The sequence below is a fragment of the Myxocyprinus asiaticus genome, chromosome 4, assembly GCF_019703515.2.
Source record: "Myxocyprinus asiaticus isolate MX2 ecotype Aquarium Trade chromosome 4, UBuf_Myxa_2, whole genome shotgun sequence".
Lineage (NCBI taxonomy): Eukaryota > Metazoa > Chordata > Actinopteri > Cypriniformes > Catostomidae > Myxocyprinus > Myxocyprinus asiaticus.
This window is the reverse complement of record NC_059347.1, coordinates 44,512,817-44,537,296: the sequence shown is the minus strand read 5'-3', so window position 1 is coordinate 44,537,296 and position 24,480 is coordinate 44,512,817. Positions and strand designations below refer to the sequence as shown.

General features: G+C 40.1%; 2 protein-coding genes across 6 annotated transcripts in view; both read right to left on the bottom strand.

Annotated features, from left to right (window-relative positions):
- Positions 1–8,883, bottom strand: part of LOC127439961 (EMI domain-containing protein 1-like) — a 123,440-nt gene extending 114,557 nt beyond the window's left edge. For all 5 annotated transcript variants that reach the window (XM_051696283.1, XM_051696282.1, XM_051696284.1 and 2 more), the window contains exon 1: positions 8,240–8,883. In XM_051696283.1, coding sequence (XP_051552243.1) covers positions 8,240–8,400 — 161 coding nt within the window. In that variant the 5' untranslated portion in view covers positions 8,401–8,883. The remainder of the gene's footprint in view (positions 1–8,239) is intronic.
- Positions 8,884–14,287: 5,404 nt separating this feature from the next.
- Positions 14,288–24,480, bottom strand: part of LOC127439952 (patatin-like phospholipase domain-containing protein 7) — a 31,442-nt gene continuing 21,249 nt past the window's right edge. Inside the window, exons 25-36 of the mRNA XM_051696257.1 lie at positions 24,189–24,371; positions 22,806–22,924; positions 21,383–21,539; positions 21,175–21,291; positions 21,013–21,082; positions 20,803–20,919; positions 20,562–20,710; positions 17,344–17,496; positions 17,150–17,263; positions 16,866–16,950; positions 16,165–16,298; positions 14,288–16,074 (exon numbers count right to left, since the gene is read on the bottom strand). Coding sequence (XP_051552217.1) covers positions 16,009–16,074; positions 16,165–16,298; positions 16,866–16,950; positions 17,150–17,263; positions 17,344–17,496; positions 20,562–20,710; positions 20,803–20,919; positions 21,013–21,082; positions 21,175–21,291; positions 21,383–21,539; positions 22,806–22,924; positions 24,189–24,371 — 1,464 coding nt within the window. The 3' untranslated portion in view covers positions 14,288–16,008. The remainder of the gene's footprint in view (positions 16,075–16,164; positions 16,299–16,865; positions 16,951–17,149; positions 17,264–17,343; positions 17,497–20,561; positions 20,711–20,802; positions 20,920–21,012; positions 21,083–21,174; positions 21,292–21,382; positions 21,540–22,805; positions 22,925–24,188; positions 24,372–24,480) is intronic.

Genomic DNA, 24,480 nt, shown 5'->3' with positions numbered 1-24,480 from the left:
TAAAGGGAATAAAAACTCCACCATGAACACCGCAGCCTCTCTCACGGATGAGCTAAATAATTTTATGCTCGTTTCAAGGGAAATAACACCACCCTCGTGGAGAGGGCACTCGCGGCCGAAGCTACAGAGGTTAGTTCACTCTCCGTCTCTGTAGCGGATGTAACCCGATCCTTCCGACGGGTGAATATCTGTAAAGCCACGGGTGCAGATGGCATTCCGGGCCGCGTCATCAGAGCATGCGCGAACCAACTGGCTGGTGTTTTTATGGACATTTTCAACCTTTCCCTCTCCTTGTCTGTGGTCCAAACATGCTTTAAAACGTCCACCATTGTGCCTGTACCAAAGCAATCCAAAATCACTTGCTTAAATGACTGGCGTCCTGTTGCTCTGACCCCCATCATCAGCAAATGCTTTGAGAGACTAATAAGAGATTACATCTGCTCTGTGTTGCCTCCATCACTGGACCCATTGCAGTTTGCTTACCGCAACAACCGCTCCACTTATGATGCCATTGCATCTACAATACACACTGCTCTCTCCCACCTGGAAAAAAGGAACACTTATGTGAGAATTCTGTTTGTAGACTACAGCTCAGCATTCAACACCATAGTGCCCTCCAAGCTTTATGTGAAACTCTTGCTGTGCAGCTGGATCCTGGACTTCCTGTCAAGCAGACGACAGGTGGTTAGAATGGGCAGCAATATCTCCTCATCACTGACCCTCAACAATGGAGCCCCGCAGGGCTGTGTTCTCAGCCCACTCCTGTATTCCCTGTACACACATGACCGTGTGGCAACACACAGCTCCAATGCCATCATTAAGTTTGCTGATGATACGACGGTGGTAGGTCTGATCACTGACAATGATGAAATGGCCTACAGAGAGGAGGTGCTCACTCTGACACGCTGGTTTCAGGAGCACAACCTCTCCCTCAAAATCAGCAAGACAAAGGAGCTTGTGGTGGACTTCAGCAGAAAAGACAGAGAACACAGTCCCATCACCATTAATGGAGCACCGGTGGAGAGAGTCAGCAGCTTCAAGCTCCTCGGTGTCCACATCACTAAGGAACTCACATGGTCTGTCCACACTGAGGAAGTTGTGAAGAAGGCTCATCAGCGCCTCTTCTTCCTGAGATGGCTGAGGAAGTTTGGAATGAACCGCAACATCCTCACACGGTTCTACACCAGCACTGTAGAGAGCATCCTGACTGGCTGCATCACTGCCTGGTACGGCAATAGCACCGACCACAACCGCAAAGCCCTGCAAAGGGTGGTGCGAACTGCCAGACACATCATCGGAGGTGAGTTTCCCTTCCTCCAGGACATATATACCAGGCAGTGTGTGAAAAAAGCTCGGAGGATCATCAGAGACTCCAGCCACCCAAGCCATGGGCTGCTCTCATTGCTACCATCAGGCAGGCGGTATCACAGCATCAGGACCCACACCAGCCGACTTCATGACAGCTTCTTCCCCCAAGCAATCAGACTTCTGAACTCTTGATCTCTCACGATCAATATACATCAGAACTGCACTTTATTAATCTTATTATCTCACACTGGACTGTCTTAAATTATATTCTCTCTTAACAACACACTGGCAACTGACTATCAACCGACAGCCTGAATGTCAATACAGTACAATACAACCTACTGTATATTTTATATATACTTTTTTTTTTATAATGTGTATTCTATATTGTGTGTATTGTATACTGTACAATATTCTATATTGTGTGTATTGTATACTATATATTGTATATTATTATTTGTATATTGTGTTGTGTGTAATTATGTGTATATTAGATATGTAAATTGTGATGTGTAAATCTGTTTATTGTAAATTGGTATATGTCTCATCACTGTCACGACAACTATGTTGCTCGGAACTGCACCCAAGACTTTCACCCACTATTGCACTTGTGTATATGTTTGTGTGACAATAAAAGTGAAATGAAGTGAAGTGAAGTGAAGTGAGAGATAGTAGGTTAAAAGAGGAGGAGCAATACTTATTGACCATTATGCCAGTAATCTAAAATCTCTACTTCAAGTAGCATCTATGAAGGGTCATTATGCAACCCAGTTACCAACCCACACTCTAATTCTCAATATGAAAACAGTTCTGCTTATTGCTGTGCCCTGAAAACAGAGCAATGCAAGATTTAGGAGAAAACTGAAGAAAAAAGGAATATGTTACTTCTCAGAGGTTGCTCATTCATAGCTAATGTGACTTATTGGAGCTCCAGGGCACAACTGATTACATACCGCAAAAGTATAGAATTACTAAATGAATGCGGATGCAGTAGCCCAGATAATTTGGTCTTGGAATAACTTGATTTACATTTTTGTAGTTAATATTGAAATGTTGACTTTTTGATTGCAGGTGCTGCTATCTTGGGAAATCAGAGCAGGAGCACAGAAAAGACACACGTGAAGCAATTGAGAAAAAAGTGAATTAAGCAAAAATGCCAAGGTCATAAACCAAAAGGAAAACAACCCACACATACATACAAACTGGAGGTAAGATTCTGAAACTGTCTTGTTTTAGACAAAAGAAAAGCAGAGGTTGTTGACATATTCCATTTAAATCCTGAACATTAGCTTTCAGCACAAAGCACGTCTGCTCTCTGCAGATACACACACGCAAACGAACACACACTTTTATGCAAGCAATGTGTCGCACCCTGCTGAGAAAGACCAGTTAAGACCAGCAGGGCCATTTCTAGCTGTAAGCGATAAAAGCAGGCGCTTAGGGCCCCCAAGCCACCAGGGGGCTCCGCAAAGCAAGGTTTGAAAAGTTGCAAGTAAAACTCAAGCGTCTGTTATGGCTCAATTAGACAACTATAGGGGGCCCCCTTGTGGCCTGAGAGGGAAGGGAGTATGTAATGTCTCAGGGCCCCCATATGCTCAGAAACGGCCCTGAAGCTGTTTCACCTTGGTTTTCCAGACTGTTCTCACTGTGAATTCGACAACAGTGGGTTAAAAGTTCTTCAGGTGAAATCAGACTGTGGGGAACCAATGGCCCCCAGTGACTGAAGCTGTATGTGTTGATCAACGTTTGGGCACATGCTCCAGTTTTCGGGTGAAATGTCCAACGAGGGACGGCCAAGGAAATTGTAAAGCAAGCTGTTTTTAGGTGTAAATAATGTATCAACAGGAATGCATATTTTATTAATCATACGCCCTCACCCAAACCCCAACCCTAAACCTAACCATCAATGGAGTTAGAATGTATTCTTAGAGGGGAAAATGCAACTGTGGGGGTGAGGGCGTGGTCGAGCACCCGTCTGGGGAGAGAGAAAGCAGTAAGGACATCCACCTGAGATGAATTGTGACTAATTACCATCTCTATGTTCACAGTGAGAGTCGGGGGAGATAAAAAGATGGCCAGTTCACAGAGAGAGGAGAGAGACAGACAGACCAGTCTGTCCCCTGAGAGAGAGAGAGAGAGAGCCTTGTGTTGTGTGAAGCTGAAAAGTGGACTGTTTATTTAATTGATGCTGAAAAGCCATCTTGTGTTTTGAGTGAAGCTGTACAGCGATTGCTGGTTATTTGTGAATAAAACGGACTCACGTGAACTGTGAAAACCGGTTCCTGTTTCCTACTTTATCTGCCCAACCCCAAACTTTTTTTTACAGCACCCTTCCGATTTGCAATCATGATTGATTATGTGAACACGATTACTTCCTGGTTCCATTCGGACCAGAACCCGTGTCTATGAGGCACAACTATCAGTAGCACAACAGGAAAAAAGTAAACACATTTGAATTGATTTAAAGATGTCTGATGGAAGATGCCGTTTGCCATTAACAAGTGGTCCATGCAGGTTAGTGTTGGTTTATTTTGGTTGGTGCTGGTCTAGCTGGTGGACCAGCATAGCCAAGTTGTTCTTTCTGTGAAGCTAGTTGACCAATGTAGTCTTGCTGGTTGAGCATGTCAACAAGCAGGGTAGTGTGACACCAGCATCCAAAACCAGCAACATATGCTGGTGACCAGCAATGCTAATCTTTTCAATAGGACAGCCTAAGGAATGTTACAGAAATTAAGTTCTCTGCTCTAATAAGCAAAAGATTATTGACAATGGCTGAAAATAATTTCAGTTTAACAAAGGACACATTAGGAAGATGTTGGAGTTGGAGAGGAGGGCTTGAGAGAGAGAGAGAGAGAGAGAGAGAGAGAGAGAGAGAAAGAGAGAGAGAGAGCATTTCATCATTGGGTCAGTAATGTAGTCTTCCTGGGAGACACTGAGGGGGTAAGATAACCCAATTAAGGCTATGTTCATGGCATCTAATACTGGGCAAAAGAGAAAGGGCCAAAGATTTTTGCTGAAAGAAAGCATTAAAAAGTGCTAAAAAAGAAAGAAAGAACAAAAAAGCCAAACAGAAAAGAAGAGGAGCCCTATTCTGTCCCTGAGATTTGGTCAAGACCAGTTTAAAGGATAGGTCAAAGGCCATGGTGAGAGAAAGGAGGGAGACAGACCTTCTCCAAAGTCAAATTTGAAAGCCATGATTTATATTTTACTTTCAGCGAGGGTGTTGCTGTGTGTTTTACGTGCATTTGTTTTCAGTTTAGAAGAGTTTTATTTCCAGAACACAACATAAACTTGTCAAGTAAAAAACAATGCTAATATGCAGCTGGAATGAAAAGCAATGCAAATTACGGCCAAAACATGGTAGATCAAATAAATATTTCCTTTTTGTTTTTGTTTTTTTGTTTTTTTAAGTTGAAACAGAACAACAAAACAATTAAAGTAAACAAAAATATTATAATGTGGATTATAGCACAAACAATTTATCAATTGAGAAATACTTTAAATAAAATTCAAATTCTGTTTATTCACCTTCATGTTGTTCCATGAAAGGAGATGCTATGCAGAATAACAGCCTCAGTCACCATTTACTTTCACTTTATGGAAAACAGATGCAATGAAATTGAGGCTAACATTCTGCATGACATCTTTTGTGTTTCACAGAAGATAGAGGGCTTTATTTTCATGAGCGCACAGTGCAACACACAACAACCATGCGTTTTGTCTTACCCAATTTTCGTGAAAGAACAAATTCTAAGCACAATTTTTTCAGTAGATCAATTATTATAATAATCATAATAATAATGTTTTTTTTGTTGTTTTTTGTATAGCACCTTTCAAATTCTCATGGACGCTGTGCAGAAATTAAACATCAACATTAAACAGTGAAACATATACCAAATTACAAAACAATGAACAATGGGAGAGCAGCAAAAGTGTTTCAAGCGTCCCGTAACACAGTCAAGAGAGCAGGTGAAACAGGCTGATAGAGAACACTGTAGCGGAGTATTTCACCGCTAAACAACATAGCACTGGAATGATGGCAGACAAAACAGGAAAGAGTTCACCGCAAGAAAGTAGTTACTGCCCAAAAGAAACTAATTGTTGCGTGACAATAATTGTTACATGAAAATATCAAAACTTAATGGTCATGCCCACTGATTTTGTGCATTTAACAGATCGCATAGCACTACGCTTAAGGCTTAGCATTCTTAAAACAGGGCCTAGAATGTCATACGGGTTTAGAACACCATGAGAGTGAAGAAATGATGACAGAATTTAAATTGTAAACTCAAAAAGACAGTTCACTCAATAATGAAAATTCTCTCATCATTTACTCACCCTCACGCCATCCCAGATGTGCATGACTTTCTTTCTTCTGCAGAACACAAAAGAAGATTTTTAGAAGAATATCTCAGCTCTGTAGGCCCATACAATTCAAGTGAAGGGTGGCCAGGCCTTGAAGATCCAAAAAGGAGGTAAAGTCATCATAAAGGTAGACCATAAGACTCCAGTGGTTTAATCAATGCCTTCTGAAGCAATCCAGTCAGTTTTGGGTGAGAACAGACCAAAATATAACTATTTTTTCATCTTGCCATTGCAGTCTCTAGGCACGATCATGATTTCAAGCTCGAATATGCTTGATTAATCAAGCTTGAAATCACGATTGCCAAGGAGACTGTTGTCATGATTTAAAGTGAAAAAGGAGTTACATTTTGGTCTGTTCTCACCCAGAACTAACCGGATCACTTCAAAAGATGCGTATTTAACCACTGGAGTTTGATGGATTATTTTTATGCTTACTTAATCTGCTATTTGGAGCTTCAAAGGCCTGGCCACCATTCACTTGCATTGAATGGACCTACATAGCTGAGATATTCTTCTAAAAATCTTTGTGCTTAGCAGAAGAAAGAAAGTCATAATGATGAAATAATTTTCATTTTTGGGTGAACCAACACTTTAAATTTAAATCTATCGCTTAAAGGATCAAAAAGTCAGCACTCTCTTCTTTTAGAGGAGGTTGAATGAGGGTGGAGATAGAGGTATGCTGATTAGTGTTGATGGGTCAGCAGCTAAAGGTCCCACTGGGGCCCCAAATCGCACACTCCCACCCTGAGCGTTGCTCTCCAGGGCAGTGAAGCCAAGCAGAACAGGAAATAGCTGCTGACTTAACCCCCAACTGCGCTTGGCTTTACTGGCCCCTAATTAGACAGATATTCTTAAGGGGATTTTCTCAGGACATTTACGTTCCAAGCATTGTCTTGGCTACATATAAAATAGGTTGGGTTAAAGGTTAGGTTGTGGATTGGGGTTAATTATGATTTATGGCAAGAGTTCATATGCCTGTTAAACCTCTCTCATGATGCTTTATAAAATAGAATGAACAGTTCCTGTGTGCTCTAGTGTGTGATACTGCTTCTACTGTATGTTTTTCATCGTCATGGGCAAGTGTGTACTGTATCTGTGATGGCATGGCAATGATTCAGTTAAGCTTTTTAATAAACAACAGATAATATACACTGAAAAATTGTTTTGTCAGGTAACCTAAAAATGTAATTCATTTGGTAACATCTACATACTGTAAACTTGTTTTATTCAAATCAGAAATATTATTTGATGATTGAAAAAATCAAACTGACTATTTCAAAATAGGCCTATTTTTTTAGGGTCAGGCCATGTAGCTACTTATGGATAGTTCAACCAAAAATGGAAATGCTATCTTCTTTTACTTATTTTCATTTGTTCTAAACTCATTTGATTTTTCTTTCTTTCATAGTACACAAAGGCGTGTGCTCACCTCAGTCACCATTTCCTTTCAATGCATCGTTTTTCCATACAATTGAAGTAAACGGTGACTGATCTGTCAGTCCCTAACATTGTGCTTAACATTTCCCTTTGCATTCCACGGAAGAAAAAGACATCCAGGTTTGAAACAACATGAGTGTGAGTACTTACTCTATATAAAAGTACCACTCACCCAGCACACTTCCTTTTCGAACTGTGTAAGCATACTTGGTAATAAAGCTCATTCCAATTCTGATTAAGTATTTTACATAGTTTAAAAGCCTGTAAGTATAAAAAATACTTAACAGAGTTTACCTTTTTATCAGAATCAAAATGAGCTTTATTGCCAAGTATGCTTACACACACAAGGAATTTGTCAACATGACTATTTAGATGTAAAGTGTGAAATCTGTTTATATAGTATAACTGCTTTTCCAAAGTCATTTCGAAGATGTCTCTGACCTCTCGTCTTTGCATTATTATTATCTGGGTGGGGGGTTAGATCAAGGCCATTATAAGGCTGTGTCAGGGCAGTGAAGGTGATGCTGTCTGGCTGGAAGTTGAGGGACAAACGGTTCACATGTTAGATGTGTTGAGTTTTATCCAAGTTCTTGCCTTGTTTTGTCTAAAAGAGCCTCATGATATAAAAGCACTGATTTAACTTTTGAAAATTGCTCATGAATACGAACCTGGAAGACAGCACAAATATATAGCCTACTGTAAACAGGTGACATGACTAAAAGTAAAGACCAAAAAGAATAGATTACATTTAGTTTTGCTCACTTACTGGTTTGCACTGCAGCTATATATGGATGTGGACCTCATTTTATCACACACTCACTGTTTAGCTGTCATATTATGTTCAAGAGCTCTCTCTGTTCTAATGAAGTTTGAATGAATCCAGAACAAGTACAGAACATTGAAACAGCGCGTGTACAGTAAATAAAATCTCGAGCATTTATTTACAAGCATTTTATTTCTCATTTGGATACTTTTAATTAATGAAAAACGCGATATGAGTAACCTCACGGAAAATTGTTTTGACAGCGCCTCGAAACAATGTAAAACTTGAACTAACAACTTCAACTTTCGTCACAAAACCGTTGTTGCTGTCCAACAGGTTTCAGCTGTCATGTCATTTTAGTCTTACCTTTTTGACTGATCTTTGTTGAGTGCTGTCCCGGTTTGGTATTTGTAAACTCCGGGTCCCCATGTCCCATGAACCCATGTCAGCTCCAGTGTCATCAGCAGCAGGAGAGTCCACAAGAGGAAAGATCTTCGGTAAACCGAGCGCTCGTCACACGCGCCCATCTCAACCGTGCCAGCGAAATTAACAGTACAGCCAGCGAAATATCTCACCTAATACTGCACTGCTTATCTTGAAAGCAGATGTTTTTGACTTGAGGAGACAGAGTGGATAGACATACGACTCACAAGACAACTATCTTTAACTGCCGTTTTTTTTTTTTTTTTTTTTTTTTTTTTACAATTAAAATAACATAAGGCTTATACTGTATAAGTGTGCAAGATTTAAGAAAATGCAAGAGTTAAAGTTTCAGAGGGATGGCAATGGCAAACTTCTCCACAAATAAATCTCCGCGCGCCCTTCACACAAAGTTTGCTTGCGAGCCGCAATACAAACGATTCTTAGGAGCCACGCAAACCGGTCCTCACTCCTTCATCTCCGTCTGTACGTTACGGAATATTTCTTGACTACATAAACACAATGTGTAAGAAAGCCGTTTTATAGTCGTCCTGAGTCTATTCAAACCACAACCAGTCTATTTTTTTCCACCAGCGCTCGCCTCTCTCTCTCTCTCTCTCTCTCTCTCTCCTCCCTCACATATGCCGCACTCCCCTTCTCTGTTCTTCCAGTAAAAACTTAGTGACTCAAAGTTTAGATATGAAACAAATGGATTTACACTCTCCTTGTTTAAGAGGCAGATATCATGAATTTATTTCTATAAACAAAGACAATAAAGTAAGAAATGCTAATAATAATAATAATAATATGAGCAAAACTCACAAATTATCTATGTAATATCTTGATTGTCTCTCCTACTAGATGGAGACTAAATGGAGACTATTGTTTGAACCTCTTGCTTCTCAGATTTTCCTCCCATGAAAAAGACCTCAGCGATTCCATATGCATCTCCTCTAGAGTTTCAGACAAGATCTCAACAATGTCTTACACTGTTTTCAATTCGGCAATCAAAGTCTAAGATTTCAATTCGAATTCAAACATTTTCCATAAAATATTTCCAAGACCAAAATGATCAGAGATATGTGGTCCATATTAATGTTATCACTATATAATTTGATTGTATCTCACTTATGTCTATATTTATTTCCATTAAGGAATTTTAAGAGAAACATCTGAAATAAAGTTGATACTTCAATTAAACATAACTGGGAACTCCACTGTGTCTTCTGAGTTATTCAGCTGTTTAGTCTTAAAGGCATTTACTAGACACAAAGAAATATACATAGCGACAGACTTTAATATCAGTGAAATCCATAACAGTAGGTTGACTTTTTGTCTGTTTTTACCAAAATTCAAAACTCTGCCCCTAGTGGCCAAAGTGGTAAGTGTTGTTAGGCATATGGGCACACAATAGTATCATATCGCTCTGCAGATAGATATATCTCTATGGGCACGCATGAGCTCTATATTCCGGGTGGAATGTCCACCGAGGGGCGCCAAAAGCGAGTTGTGAAGCAAGTTGTTTTCAGCTGTACAGGCTGTACTTCAGTGAAGAGGAATGCATATTTTATGAACTGTACCCGCCAAACCAAACCCCAAACCTAAACCTAACCATGAGTGGAGTAAAAAAAAAGGTAATGTTAGAGGGGAAAATGCAACCTCCGTATCGCGTTCGTCACCAGTTATGCAAATGCAATTACTTCCCGGGTCTCTTATGTTGCTAACGCAACGCACTTCAACGACAAGGGAAGGTAAACACATTGAAGCTGATGCGAAAATATCTGATAGCAGATGCTGATATGTGTCAGATTCTAGGGTACTGGAACTCTTAGAAACAACATGCCGACTTCCCGTGTGATCATGTTTGTCATACAGACTCCCATCTTGAGGTCAGATGATGAATCAGGTGTGCTTGTCTCTAAAATGGTCAGGGGTTTGGGGTGGCTGAAGAAGGGACAAGTACCATGCACTGACCCATATTGTCAAGATAAGCCAAAGAAACGGCAATGAACATGCTTTGTTTTCTGTGACCCTCTGTACTGCATTCTAACCTCAACTGGAGTGCTAAAGGATTCTTTTAAGACGGTCTCGCCTCCTCACATGCTAACACTTCAGATGGCTTAATGAGTCATATGACTGCCATAACAAGAAAACCTCTTCCAGAAGACAAAGCCCAGTCCAACGTCTGGATAGCATCCAGAGCAGTGGAACAAGAGAGAGCAGTACGGTCCGAGAACGACAAGAATACAGTTTACTCTAACCTCACCTCTGCCCAGTGAATATGGGGAACTGAAGGGTTTCTGAAAGCCGCAAAGCTGTGGACCACTTCCAAGCCAAACACCTGGCTCAGCAGGCAGGACCGACTCCAGCCCACTCATCTATATCTGAGGTCGGGTGACTATGCTCTGTGGACCCTCTGACAGCCAGAGAAATAAGCAAAGCATGTGCATGAGCATCAGTCTCACAAATGGCCAACATATGCAGGTGTCAAGGGGATGCCACTTGTCACAGTTTGGCATGTGTGAGTGAAGCTTAAATCAAGGGCAAAATACTGCCTGTCAGGAAAAGGAAAAAGCAGAATGTGAAATACTGACAATGTAAAGTGGATGGTGATATCACATCCTTTCATGCACACCCTGCATGCACAGGACAGTTTGTTTGAAGAGGCCTTAAAGGGATAGTTCACCCAAAAATTTTATTTCTGCCACCATTTACTCACCCTCATGTTGTTCCAAACCCGCATGACTGTTATCTTTAGAACACAAATTGAGATGTTTGGCAGAATGTTAGCCTCAGTCACCATTCACTTTCATTGTATGTTTTTTCCATACAATGAAAGGCATAGTTTAAAGGCATAGTTCACCCAAAATGAAAATTCAGTCATCATTTACTCACCCTCACCCATTCTTCTTTGGAAAGCAAAAGGAGATGTTAGGCAATATGTTAGTCTGCATCACCATTTGCAGTCACACAAAAATGGTTGGTGACTGAAGCTAACATGCTGCTTAACATCTCTTCCTAATGTGATCGAATGGCTACAAGTAGGAAAGCTATGGTGAGACAGCTATGTGACATGTCAACACTAACTTTTCTGTTTGGTGCACCCATGGCTTTTTAAAAAGATGCAGGTGCAAAGCTGTGCCAACCAAGCACTGGAGCATTTCAGGGTTCATTTAAATCGCTGCAGTAGAAGGCAGCTGAATATAATCTTGGCTTCAAAATGTTGCTACTTGTATCTCTCTAACACTTTATCTCTCTCTCTCCCCCACAACTGAGCAATCAAATAAAGCCACCTTATTGTTTCCCTGTGATTATAGACTATTTCACCTAAAGGTTCATAAAATATCCCCAGGGATCTCTATTTATCTCTTCTTTTCATTAGAGTGGTTAAACACACTTTTTATAGCCTTGCATTGATTGTGTAATCTTTTAAAAGTGCCCCTAATGAACACTCCTTGTGGTCGCTTCTATTGTAATGGAGTTCCTGGTGCAAACACTTAGTGCTTGTTGGCACTCATGCACCCTTTAAACATTTCCAAAACAGGGATTTACTGAAAAGACTCAAAACTGCTTTTGGTGTGTATAGGGCTGGCAGAGCTGCATGTGTTCTCTATACGCAGTGTTTGGAAAGGTTGGAAAGACTTTATCTCACTTGTGCAAAATTGGCTCACCTGGCCATAATTCATGTATTTATAAAGAGAAAAAGTACCAGCCGAACTTCTGGCTAACTACTCTGACAAAAGAGAAGAATGATAAAAAGAGCAAGGAGATGTCCCAAGGTGGAAAAGTTCTTCACTGCTCTATTTGGCCAATATTTGACACAGATAAAAAAAACTTTCCACAGACTCCTTCTTTTTCTTGGGCAAATTCTGAGTCTTCAGAAGCAGGAAATATATATCAAGTTCTATAAGAATGAGCTGAATTCCTCTGGTGACCCACAGGTTATGTATAAAAAATATGACATGTGCCAAACTCAAGCATAAACATATACTTGCACGTATATGGCACATAAGTTAGAGTCTGTTCACCCTAAACCTGACTGATGTTCTTTTTTCCCTTCAAGGTTCTTTTGGAGGAAGTTCTGTTTTAGAGTGCTATGACTGAAGGGTATGGGGGAAGGCTGTGTTGGGAGGCGGTATGGATGCCTGGGTGAAACATAATCTAGAAAAAGAAATATTAGGACTGTAATTAAGTGAACACAAAGCAGTCCCTCTTTCTTCCACAAGTACCATCCCCCCAGTACAACCCAACCTCCCCAACACAGGTGACAGGCTAAAGAAATTTCATGTGGAATCAAAAAGACAGAAGACTTAATAAAGAGATCTATCCTCTGAAATTAAACACATCAGGCTCTGAAGAAAGATGGGAGTGAGAAGGGTGGCATGAACTGTGCTGGCAGGAGTCCAGGCGTCTGACAGACAAGAGAGGAAAATGCAGCTGTTTGGGGTTTAAAGCTAACTCAACACATATTTGTAGTGTGCTGACACCTAGTGGTCAACAACACTTTGGAAGTATTGGATTTTATTTAAGCAGTTTCACAGGAGCAACAGAGCTATTGTTCTGAATATCAGCGGCCTCGTGCTGGTCTCATAGATATTGCTACAATTTAACAAATATGTAAACAGTGTTGAATAACTAACGCTTCAGACAAAAATTGGCCAGTTAGTTTGTATATTTCTTCTCCATCAGCGAAAATATTTACAAAATAAGCCCAAGCATTGGTTCTTTGCACCAAGGACTGTTTAGCCCGGAATGGACCACTTGTATTTAAATTTACGGGAGAAATTAGAACACCCAACACGGAAGGTGGAAAAAAGGAAGTCCCGCCTTACAGGCAAAATAGCCAATCACCTTTTAGATACAAATATGGCCTGTCAGTTAACTGCACGCACACTAGCTGGACCAGCTGGGAAAATAGCATTTTTTTTTATGTTATCAGCTAAAGTAGCAAAATTTTTGACACCTTCTGGTTCACTTCCATTGTTTCTAATTGTATACACAACAATTGAGACAAGACATAATTTATGCACATAAAAAACGTAGGAGTAGAACAATTGTGATGTGAGGTTTTTTTTTTCTCTCTTCTTAATTTGTTTTTCTCTCTTCCAAAATAAAAAATTTTTCTCTTCAAAATTTTTTTTTCTCTTCCAAAATAATTTTTTTTCTCTCTTCCAAAATATTTTTTTTCTCTTCCAAAATATTTTTGTTCTCTCTTCAATTTTTTTTCTGTCTTCAAATTTTTTTTCTCTCTTCCAAAATATTTTTTTTCTCTCTTCAAATTTTTTTCTCTCTTCCAAAATAACATTTTTCTCTCTTCATTTTTTTTTCTCTCTTCCAAAATAAAATTTTTCTCTCTTCAAATTTTTTTTTTCTCTCTTCCAAAATAACATCTTTCTCTCTTCAATTTTTTTCTCTCTTCAAATTCAAATCTTCAAACCAAAAAATATCCCATTCTCTTAAGAGACAACAGCTTGTTACGTGGCTCTCTGGGATATCGACCAGCCTGGTCTGCACATTGTGTGGCTTATATATAGAGTGAAGGACAACATGTATTATAGTTTAGATTTTTGTTGTTAGATTTAATAATATTTTGTAGATGGTTGGTTAAAACACCATTAATCAAACTTCAGAACTTGAATTCAGACATGATTTTGGTTGCACTTTATTTTAGAGTATGGATAGGGTTAACCCTAACCCTAACCCAAAAAAGGACTGAGTAATATTAGGTAACTACATGTACTTAATATGGGTTAAGGTTAGGGTTGGTGTTAGGTTTAGGATTAGTGCCTAGTAATTACTGTTGTTGTTGTTGTAATTATATAGTACGTAAATGTAGAATAGTACTGTAAATAAAGTGCTACCATGATTTTTCTCACTAACAAATTATCAAAATATTGACTAGAACCACGTGCTCTAATCTCCTGATAGTTTTTGTGATCTCAAAACAAACATAATTATCCACTTTCTTATGAAGTTATGGAATTATTTTTCATAAATTATTCCATTACACTAAACTGAAAACACATTTTGTTCTATATTAAGGCCTTGTCCAAGGTCCTGGAAGTATTTTTGCCTGACTGGTTCTATGTGGTGCTGAATTTTGACAATGACAGCCCCACAGTTGAGTTGCTTCCACAGTTGTTTATTGTATTTTTTAGGTGGACACTCCATGTCCAGATATCTCATGCATCTATATCCTCCATCTTTGGTATCTTCAGACTCTTCAGTCTCGTCATTTAATTTTAAAGAACACAGAGCCTTCTCTGCTTACCTGTCAAAGTTTCTAAAGAAATATGGTATGTTCTAATCATGTTTGACCCAGTTCAATGCTATTTGCAGCTATTTTAATAAATGTTTAATATTATGCTTTTAAAATTAGATAAAAAATAGACATGATAAATAATGCATTTTTAATACACACATAATTAATGAATCTCGGACCATCTTCTCAATACAATGGCGGTGGATTATGCCTCACTTTAAAGCTTAAAGCACCCAAATCTATATCCGTATATCCAGTATTAAACAATGGACCAAGGCTTCATAAAACTATTAACTATTTATTGGCCAAATATAACAATGACAGTGCAGGAGACCGTTTATTATCTTATTCAATCTTCAATTTACCCATAAAACTACTGTCCTTAGGTTATAAACAGATTAGAATAATTTTTACATTAAAACATAAAAAATACAACCATCTGATATCGCATCTTCAATGTTAACAGTTAAGATACTATAGGCACAAACAGCTTGTTTTTGTGAAAGTGAAATTGTGTTGAAATTGCATTGACAGTTTGCATACGAAATTCAAAGCGAAATGTTTTAATTACTGACCTGTAATACTAAAATTAAAAGCACTTTGTTGTTATCAATATTACTAGAGTCAGAGATTGAATCCGGCGTTGAGGAGGAACACGTGAAGGTACCAGCTTATCTATGGCTCAATATGAAGTTTGACCACAATCTGTTAGACCAAAATCTCAGGCTCATTTACCATTCTTTTGGGATTAAATAAATAAGATGTACCATAATACTTTACCCTTTTGTGTTAGGTCCTTTTCTTTTTTGCAACAAAAGGAGCTATTGTCAGAGCACGTTTTGTTTCTGTATGTGACATGGATGCTCCTACAACATACTTTTTTAATCTAGAAAAGAAGTATGTTCTTTTTTTTTTCTTTTTCTTTATACCCTTTTCTCCCAATGTTGGAAAGCCCAATTCCCACTACTTTAGTAGGTCCTTGTGGTGGCGCGGTTACTCACCTCAATCCGGGTGGCGGAGGCCGTCAATTTTATCACGTGGCTCGCTGTGCATGACAACATATGGAGGCTCATGCTAAATTCTGCAATCCACACACAACTTACCACGTGCCCCATTGAGAGCAAGAACCACTTAATCGTGACCACGAGGAGGTTACCCCATGTGACTCTACCCTCCCTAGCAACCGGGCCAATTTGGTTGCTTAGGAGACCTGGCTGGAGTCACTCAGCAGACCCTGGATTCAAACTTGCGACTCCAGGGGTGGTAGTCAGCGTCAATACTCGCTGAGCTACCCAGGCCCCCCAGAGTCCTTTTCTAATGATTTGTTAGTTTCTAAACATTTAAGCAAGAGAATTCCAGTACTGAACGTAACTTTAGTTTAGTTCAAATCTCCTCATATGGGCCCATACTAAACACAAAACATCTAAACATCTTGGACAAGAGGTATCTGAGGTTAGGTGAGGTGGCTGGTGTGGTTGTGTGCTCGATGCCTCCTGTGCCTGATCTCCATTTCATCCTCCTGTTTGGAAGATGAAAATCATAAGTATTCAAAGTACAGGCCATACTAAATCATAAAAGCATGTTTTTGTCTTCTCTCCAGTCATCTTACTGTATCAGGCGTATCTGCAGTCTCCTCCTCCTCCTCTTCCTCAGTATGCTCGCTGTGTTCACTGTTCGGGTTGGACAGATCAAAGTCTGACAGCACTGCATCCTCATCATAGTCTGTCTGGTACTCAGACTCCTCTGTGTGTGTGTCAATGTAAGAAAGTAATTTTTTAAACTTAGAAGGACAATCGCCCTCTGGTAAAAGGGATATTTTACTCAAAAAATGAACACTCGGACATCATTTACTCACCCCTAATGTTGTTCCAAACCCGTATTCCCTTTCTTTTTTTCCCATGGAACACAAAAGGAGATGTTAGGCAGAATGTTAGCATTAGTTACCATTTACTCTCATTGCATCTTTTTCCATACAATGAAAGTAAATGGTGATTTAGGCATGCATTCGGCCTAACATCTCCTTCTGTGTTCCACAACATGATTTGGAACAACATGAGGGTGAGTAAATGATTGAAATGCATGAATATTCATTTTGGGATGAACTATCACTTTAAGTGTCTTGCTCAAGTACACAATGGCTCTTTGAGGGAATCGTACTGATTGTAGGCCCTGAGCTTTAACCACTACACCACACCATGCAAAATAAAGTACAGAGGTGAGAGAAAGGGCATGGAGAAAAGACTTGAGTGAAAAGCATAATTAAATGTATCTGAATGTGGGTGAAGCATAAATACAATGTTAGTTCCTTACCATCCACAAGGGCCTGCTTCACTGGTTCTATTCTGGACACTATTTCAGCCAGGTCCGTGAAAGAAGCATTGGGACAGGTCATCACCTGGAAGACAGATAATAAGGTAAATCAGGCCTTTACCATGGAAGCTGAAGAAGGTTGAAATGTTATGCTATGACAATGATATATAAATTCATGCAGAAGAAAACAACTGCATGTTGTGATGTGATAAGCCAAGCTAAATTATGTATTGGGTTATATTGGTTATGTATTGAGAGTTTTGGTGCCATTCTACTCCACTCACATTGGTTTTGGTTTTGTGGAAATCCTCTTGATGTTGGTCTTTGAGCATCTTCTCCCTCACTCCACTCCGACACCACACATCAAACACAGTCTTTCCATGCAGGTAGCCAACGTCCTGCAATAACACAGAAATGCCTTGCTATAATCAAATAAAAGAAAACAGAGGCTTCTATGAGAGAATGATAGGGCACTCACAGCAATCTCATCAAATTTGCCAAACTCCAGTGTACCATAGCGGTCTATGGGTGGTCGCAGGTACTCGCAGTAGTCGCTGTCTTTTACCAACTCCAGCTGACGCACAGAGCACACATAGGCCAGACGGGTCTGAATCTCTGCCATGTTCAACACCTAGAGATGTGAAGTAAAAATGTATTCCATTTACATTTTGTATGCGTTACATATATATGTTTGGGCTTTCTGCCTCTCTTACTAAGAGGATGGTACATTGAGGAAAATAGTAAGGAGAAAAGCACAGAAGGGCATCAGCAAATGTTGCGAGCTGGATTCAAACTCATGTTGTCCACATAAATGTCTCAGCTCAATGCATCAAAGCATGTACCAGCCAAGCAGCTTTGAATTTAGATGATAATCATCACTGTACAATCTAAATGCAATCTCTGTGTTAAACAAACAAACAATCATGGGGAGTTGCGTGGCGCCATGCGAGGTTCGGATGCGTGAACGGCGAGCTCTGCACACTTTGCTAGTTTTAATACTTTTTGTGTAATAAACCGGTGAGATTCGATACACCCTGATCCATAACTGTTCTATGAAGACAATATGTCAAAGAATTCAAAATCCTCGGGCTCTGGAGACATTAAAAGTGCTCAAGCTGAAGCCCCTGAGCAGTAGGCTGAAAGCCCAGGACTCAGTTTGGCCAGTAAGGTGAAAGAGATTCAGTGTCAACTGTTGAACATGTCGGCAATGCTGACGAAGGTCGTTGCTGACTTGGAGGATCTTGCTGTAACACGTCGATCGCTAACTGCCATGGAGACAAAATTCACTGTTACAAGAGTGGCAGATATTGAGAAACGGATCAATTATCTGGAGTCATCGGCGAGGGAATTAGCTGCTAACCTGCTAGCAACCAAGGCGGACTTGGAGCGCATCTGGGAAAAGTTGGAAGACCTGGAGAATCATAACCGGCGAAACAACGTCTGAATTGTTGGAATTCCTGAGGACGAAGAAGGCCGAGATATGGTGAAATTCCTAGACGAGCTCTTCCCGAGTCTGCTCGATATAACAGGCCATAAGCTGGAAATGGAGCGAGCTCACAGTGTTCCGGCTCGGAGATCCGCGGAGGGAGACACGCTCCGATCAATTCTGGCCAAATTGAGATCATCCGATAAAGATCTCGTGTTGCGCGAGGCGAGGAGTAAAGGAAGGCTTTCTTGGAAGAACCACAGCATTTTCTTGTTCCCAGCCTTTGCAAATTTGACAAGAGAGAAACTTGATCGATTCAAGGAATACAAGAAACTCTTACATCAACGGAAATTCGCTTTTGCACTGATGTTCCCGGCCAAATTGAGAATAGATACTAAGAATGGCCGCAAAATATTTACATGCCCACAGCAAGCGATGTCCTTCATAAAGTCAATGGAATGAGTAAGTCATTGTGTGATGCTCTCGATGCAGCCGAGTGGGCCTGACTCACTGAACATTTACTTGACCGTCCGAGGAAACTGAGTGTCTTTTTTGTTTCTTTTTGTGCTGGTTCTGCCTAGCGGCTGGAGTTTGTTTTGTGGAATAATATTCCTTCGGGACAGTTTGTGGATGAATCTACATGTTCTTTGTGCTTATTCCACCTATTGGCTGGAGTTTGTTTTATAGTTTATTTTCTGTTGTGTAATTCTGTCTCACAAAATTTGTATAGAAGCACCAGACTTGAGCAACCTGACGGCAAAGTTGTCGCAGGGGCTCTCGTAGGCGTACATGGACTGTTTGAGTTTAGAGGGATGAATGCCAGTTGGCACTGTCGTGCACAGGGTTAATGCACACATTTTTCTTTTTTCTGTTTTTTTTGTTCTGGGGGATGTTCAGGGGTTGATTGTTGCACCAATGTTGGAATGTGGTCTTTATCATTTTATTTTTGACACACAATCTATTTTTTCTCATATGTCAAAATGTCAAATGTTAATATGAGTGGATTGTCTCTCTCCAAGTGGAATGTGAATGGGTTGGGGCACCCCATAAAAAGAAGAAAGGTTATTTCTTTTCTTAAACGTAAGAAATATGATATAGTGTTTCTTCAAGAAACACATCTTTCCCCGCAGGAAGCAAACAAATTTGGGAAGATATGGGGTGGACATGTTTTCTTTACTGCTGGCTCAAGTAAGAGCAGGGGAGTCATTACATTGATAAGTAAACATCTACAATTCAAATGTCTCAAACAGATTAAAGATAAATTAGGAAGAGCCATTATTGTTTTAGCAGAAATTCAGGGGCAAAGGTTGATTTTGGCGAATATTTACGCACCTAACACTGATGATCAGGGCTTTTTTATAGATCTTGAAGGGATGTTGCAAGCCGCTGGCACCCCTCATGATATAATATTGGGAGGAGACTTTAATCTTTTGATGGACTCAGTCCTTGATCATAGTGAAGCAAAAGTGTGTAAGCCCCCTAGAGCAACAATGACGCTTCACAGGATGTGTAAAATTCTTGGTCTTACAGATATTTGGAGTCTTTTGAACCCGCCTGGTAGGGACTATACATTTTTTTCATCAGTCCATAAGATTTATTCTAGAATAGATTTTATTTTATTTTTTTAATATCTAACAAACAATCATGAAAAATGTACAGTATATATTTAAATATTAAATATGAAACTTATTACATGTAAACATGAAATATTTAAATATATTTAAAATACAAATTTTGAATATATTTAAATACACATATATTTAAATTTATTTAAACACAAATATATTTAAATTCTCAAAGTGTAAAACCTACAAGTAAACACATTCAGCAGATGTGGTCTTGAATAACCATGCATTAGTCCAATATTCAGTCATCCCCATTTCTCTTTGTGATGAGGAGGAGGGCGGGGCTGGCCCATGAGGACACACGGCAGGCCCTGAATTGGGCTAATCAGCCGGGAGGAGGATAAAGACTTGCCGGAGGCGCCAGTTCGAGAGAGAGAGACGCACGCGGCTGCATTGCATGTGTGTCTGTGTTTGTTTATGTTGGTTTTATGTTGAGTTTTTATTAAACTTTATGTTTACTGTTCAGCCGGTTCCCGCCTCCTCCTTGCCCGTCCTTATCTGTTACACTCTTGCATATGTTGTCATTTTATGTTACCTCTGCCAAGGGACAACAGTTGAAATTGGGCTTTTAGCTAATACTGTAAAATTTTCCGTGTACAAATAAACAAATTAATAAACAAATAAAGTTATCCACATTTCTCCAACCTTTACTCGTTCTGTTAGAGGGTTCAAGCGTTTCCATAGCAGCCACCACCCAGACAAAGAGTCTCCATAGTTGGTAAGATCAGTTTCATCTTGACTGCCAACATCAACAGCAATCACCACCTTGGCACCCATCGAGCGAGCCATGTCAGCTTTAAACAGAGAATACAAGAGACACTTTATATTGCAATTGTAACATTTAATTTGGTCATTAGCATCTATACAGAAGATACAAACACTTAACCTGGTAGATTATTGATGTAGCCACCATCCATGAGTAAGTGTCCATCTTTAGGGTCACATAGAGGGGGAAGGTACCCAGAAAGAGACATACTAGCACGAACATACCTCCACAGAGAGCCTAACAGACAGAGTATTCATAAAGTAGACTATTAAAATCATACACAAGAGATGGTAGAGATGAAGTATTTAGAGATTAAGTGACAGAGCTAACCATCAGTGTGCACTCTCATGGAAGAGGCGGTGATGTCTGTGGTGATGTTGAAATACGGGATCCAAAGATCCTATCATAAAATGCAAAGAGATTTAAGGATTACACCTATTTAATATTTTGACAAGTTTAGCTTGTATTGTGAAATGCCAAGTGCCACCGAACCTCAATCTGTTTGTGCTTGAAGATGCCACTGATACTGGAGTTAAATGATTTTCCAGTAAACATGGATGTCACCGGGTAGGTCAAGTCTGTGATCTTCTTAAAAATAGATCCAAAGTCCTGTTGTGCATACAGAAAGAGATAACAATTTAGAATTAATAAAGTTGATGGTAGACCTAAATTTATCAATGTTATTGCTTAACGGTCTCACCATGGCCCACTGGCGTGCCCTGACCGTCATACGACTGACGCTTCGCTCTTCAGCATAGAGTGCCCCTATCAGTGAACCAATGGAGGTGCCACCAATCAGATCCACAGGGATGCCTGCTTCACTCAGTGCCCGAATGATGCCCACCTGAGAGCAGCCTCTGTTGGATGGGCAGGAGGAAATGAAGACATTGAGAATGAAGGAAAGACTGCATGGAAAGATGGTATAGTGTACTTTGAGTGTCTACAGTGTTACTCGTAAATACTTGAAAAGCATTTTAAAGGTGAAATGTGTAATTTTTCTAATATTTGTATGTAACAGTTAAAGGATGGGCAAGGAGGAGGCGGGAACCGGCTGAACAGTCAACAAAGTTTTAATGCAAAACTCAACATAAAACAAACATAAACCCTAAGATGAACACGCACACATGGAGCGCGGCTGCGTGCGTCTCTCACTCTCTCTCGAACCGGCGTCTCCGGCCCACCTTTATCTTACACTCTCGCTGATCATCTGATTCAGCACCGGCCGTGCACCCTCATGGCCCGGCCACGCCCTCCTCCTCATCACATAGTACTTTCCCCTTATCCCAGTTTAATGTGCAGAGATGTTGTAAGTATAAGAAAGCTATTTGTATGCTAATTTCCCCAGGGAGTGTTAACATTTTGGCTCTGTTCCATTTTCAAAACATTTCTGTATGAGTGGAGAAACATGGGAAGGACAGTGGTATGAGTGTCTGGAAAACCTGTTTGGAAAGAATCACTATTTTTGCAATTCTATTTGCTGCCACTAGTGGCACAGAAATGGCACAATTCACCTTTAAACCTACATCATATGTAAACAATGCCTTTATAATAAACCTTAAGATTTAAAACATCTTTACAAGCATATCACAAGCAGATATGGCCACAGAAAGGTAATTATATAGAACATGCCAAACATATCACTGCAATACAGAATTACACTATTGAAAAATGATGTCATCATTATGTGAGAGAAGATTAGGGTGAAATGTGTTATTAATTTATGCCCCCTTGTATATTATTTTTGGACCCACCTTTATTGAGCCGCAGATTATGACTGATTGCAGGCAGGGACAAAGAGTAGAAAAAGAGTCGCTATCATCAGGAGACACCAAACAAACATGCTGAGAATGTAAATCTCAAAACATCACTAGTGAGTTAGAAATCACTATACCAGGATTAGTTAATGGACACTCTAAGTGAAAATGTTGCAGAGTTGGACTACTAAAGATTGGTCTACTGGACTATTAAATATTGGGGAAAAAAATAGGAAAATCAGTAAACATTCTACAAACATCAACATGCTTTCACTACTTTTATTGGTGTGAGATATGTTTTTGGCAGCAGGCAATGTGTATTAAGGTGGAACAGAATTATTGGGGATAAAGGGGAAGACAGATCTGTACCTGGCCCCTCCTCCTCCCAGCACCAAAGCAATTGCATTGCCTGTCAGGATCCGGGCCAGTCGCGAGAAGTCAGAATGCCGATCAGGAGGTTTCTCAAATACCCTCTGATACATCTCTCTCTGACAGGAGTTGGGACAAGTAAAAAAGGAACAAAGATTTCATCACACAGCTTCTTTAAATGCAGGTTCTTGTCATTTAAAGCTTTTTTTAGAGGTGGTGTGGTGCAGTGGCTAAAACTCTGGGTTAGTAATCAGAAACCTACAAGGAGCAGGCTATGAACCATCATCATTGTACCCTTTAGTAAAGCAACTCACGTTGCAACAGGGAAATTGTCCTTTATTCAGTTTCCAGTTTTTTTTCTGACGCTTTGGATTAAAAGCATTTACTAAATGACTATTTACGTGGACATTTACACTCAGTGACCACTTTATTAGGTACAACTGTACATCTACTTATTCATGTGGTTATCTTCTCAGCCAATCGTGTGGCAGCAGTACAATGCATAATATCATGCAGATATGGGTCAGGAGCTTCAGTTAATGTTCACATCAACCATCAGAATGGGGAAAAAACTTGATCTCAGTGATTTCGACCGTGGCACGATTTTTTGTGCCAGACGGGCTGGTTTGAGTATTTCTAAAACTGCTGATCTCCTGGGATTTTCACACACAACAGCCTCTAGAGTTTTCTCAGAATAGTGCCAAAAACAAAAAAGATCCAGTGAGCGGCAGTTCTGTTCTTGGCTGACCCGATGTGGTCTTCTACAGTTATAGCCCATCTGCCTCAAGGTTTGACATGTTTTGCATTCTGAGATGCTATCCAGCTCTCTGCAGTTGTACAGAGGGGTTATCTAAGTTACCATTGCCTTTCTGTCAGCTCGAACCAGTCTGGCCATTCTCCGTTAACCTCTCTCATCAACAAGGCGTTTCTGTCCGCAGAACTGCTGCTCACTGGATGTTTTTTGTTTTTGGCACCACTCTGAGTGAACTCTAGAGACTGTTGTGCGTGAAAATCCCAGGAGATCAGCAGTTACAGAAATACTCAAACCAGCCCGTCTGGCACCAACAATCATGCCACGGTCGAAATCACTGAGATAAAACATTTTCCCCATTTTGATGGTTGATGTGAACATTATCAGAAGCTCCTGACCTGTATCTGAATGATTTTATGCACTGCACTGCTGGCACATGATTGGCTGATTAGATAATTGCATGAATATGTAGGTATACAGCTGTACCTCATAAAGTGGTCACTGAGTGTACTGTATGTTAGGTTAAAGTGAACTGCCACTGTTTATAAACTCCAAATATGCATGTATTTTGGTTTCTTCCTTGATATTACGATTGACATTTTCATACTGCAATAGCATGTTATCATTGGTACCAGTTTGGGTAGACTCCTCCTGGAGAAGACCCTGTGAGGGCAAGACAGGTGCAGATGTCTGGAGATCCAACTGCGCATGTTGAGCCATTCAGCTGTTCCTCTAGGTGGTGGCCCGTCCTCACGGTGCAGCAGAACCAGCTGCTTCTGAGCTCTCACTGCACTGCTCTCCAGCATACGTTCCAACTAAATCCGCAAACAGAAGAGGCCAAGAGAGCTCAGCTCAGCTGTTCCAAAACGAGTCATGAGTGTTATTAAAGCTTCATTTAAAGCTCAAACTCAAGCAACAGTCCAA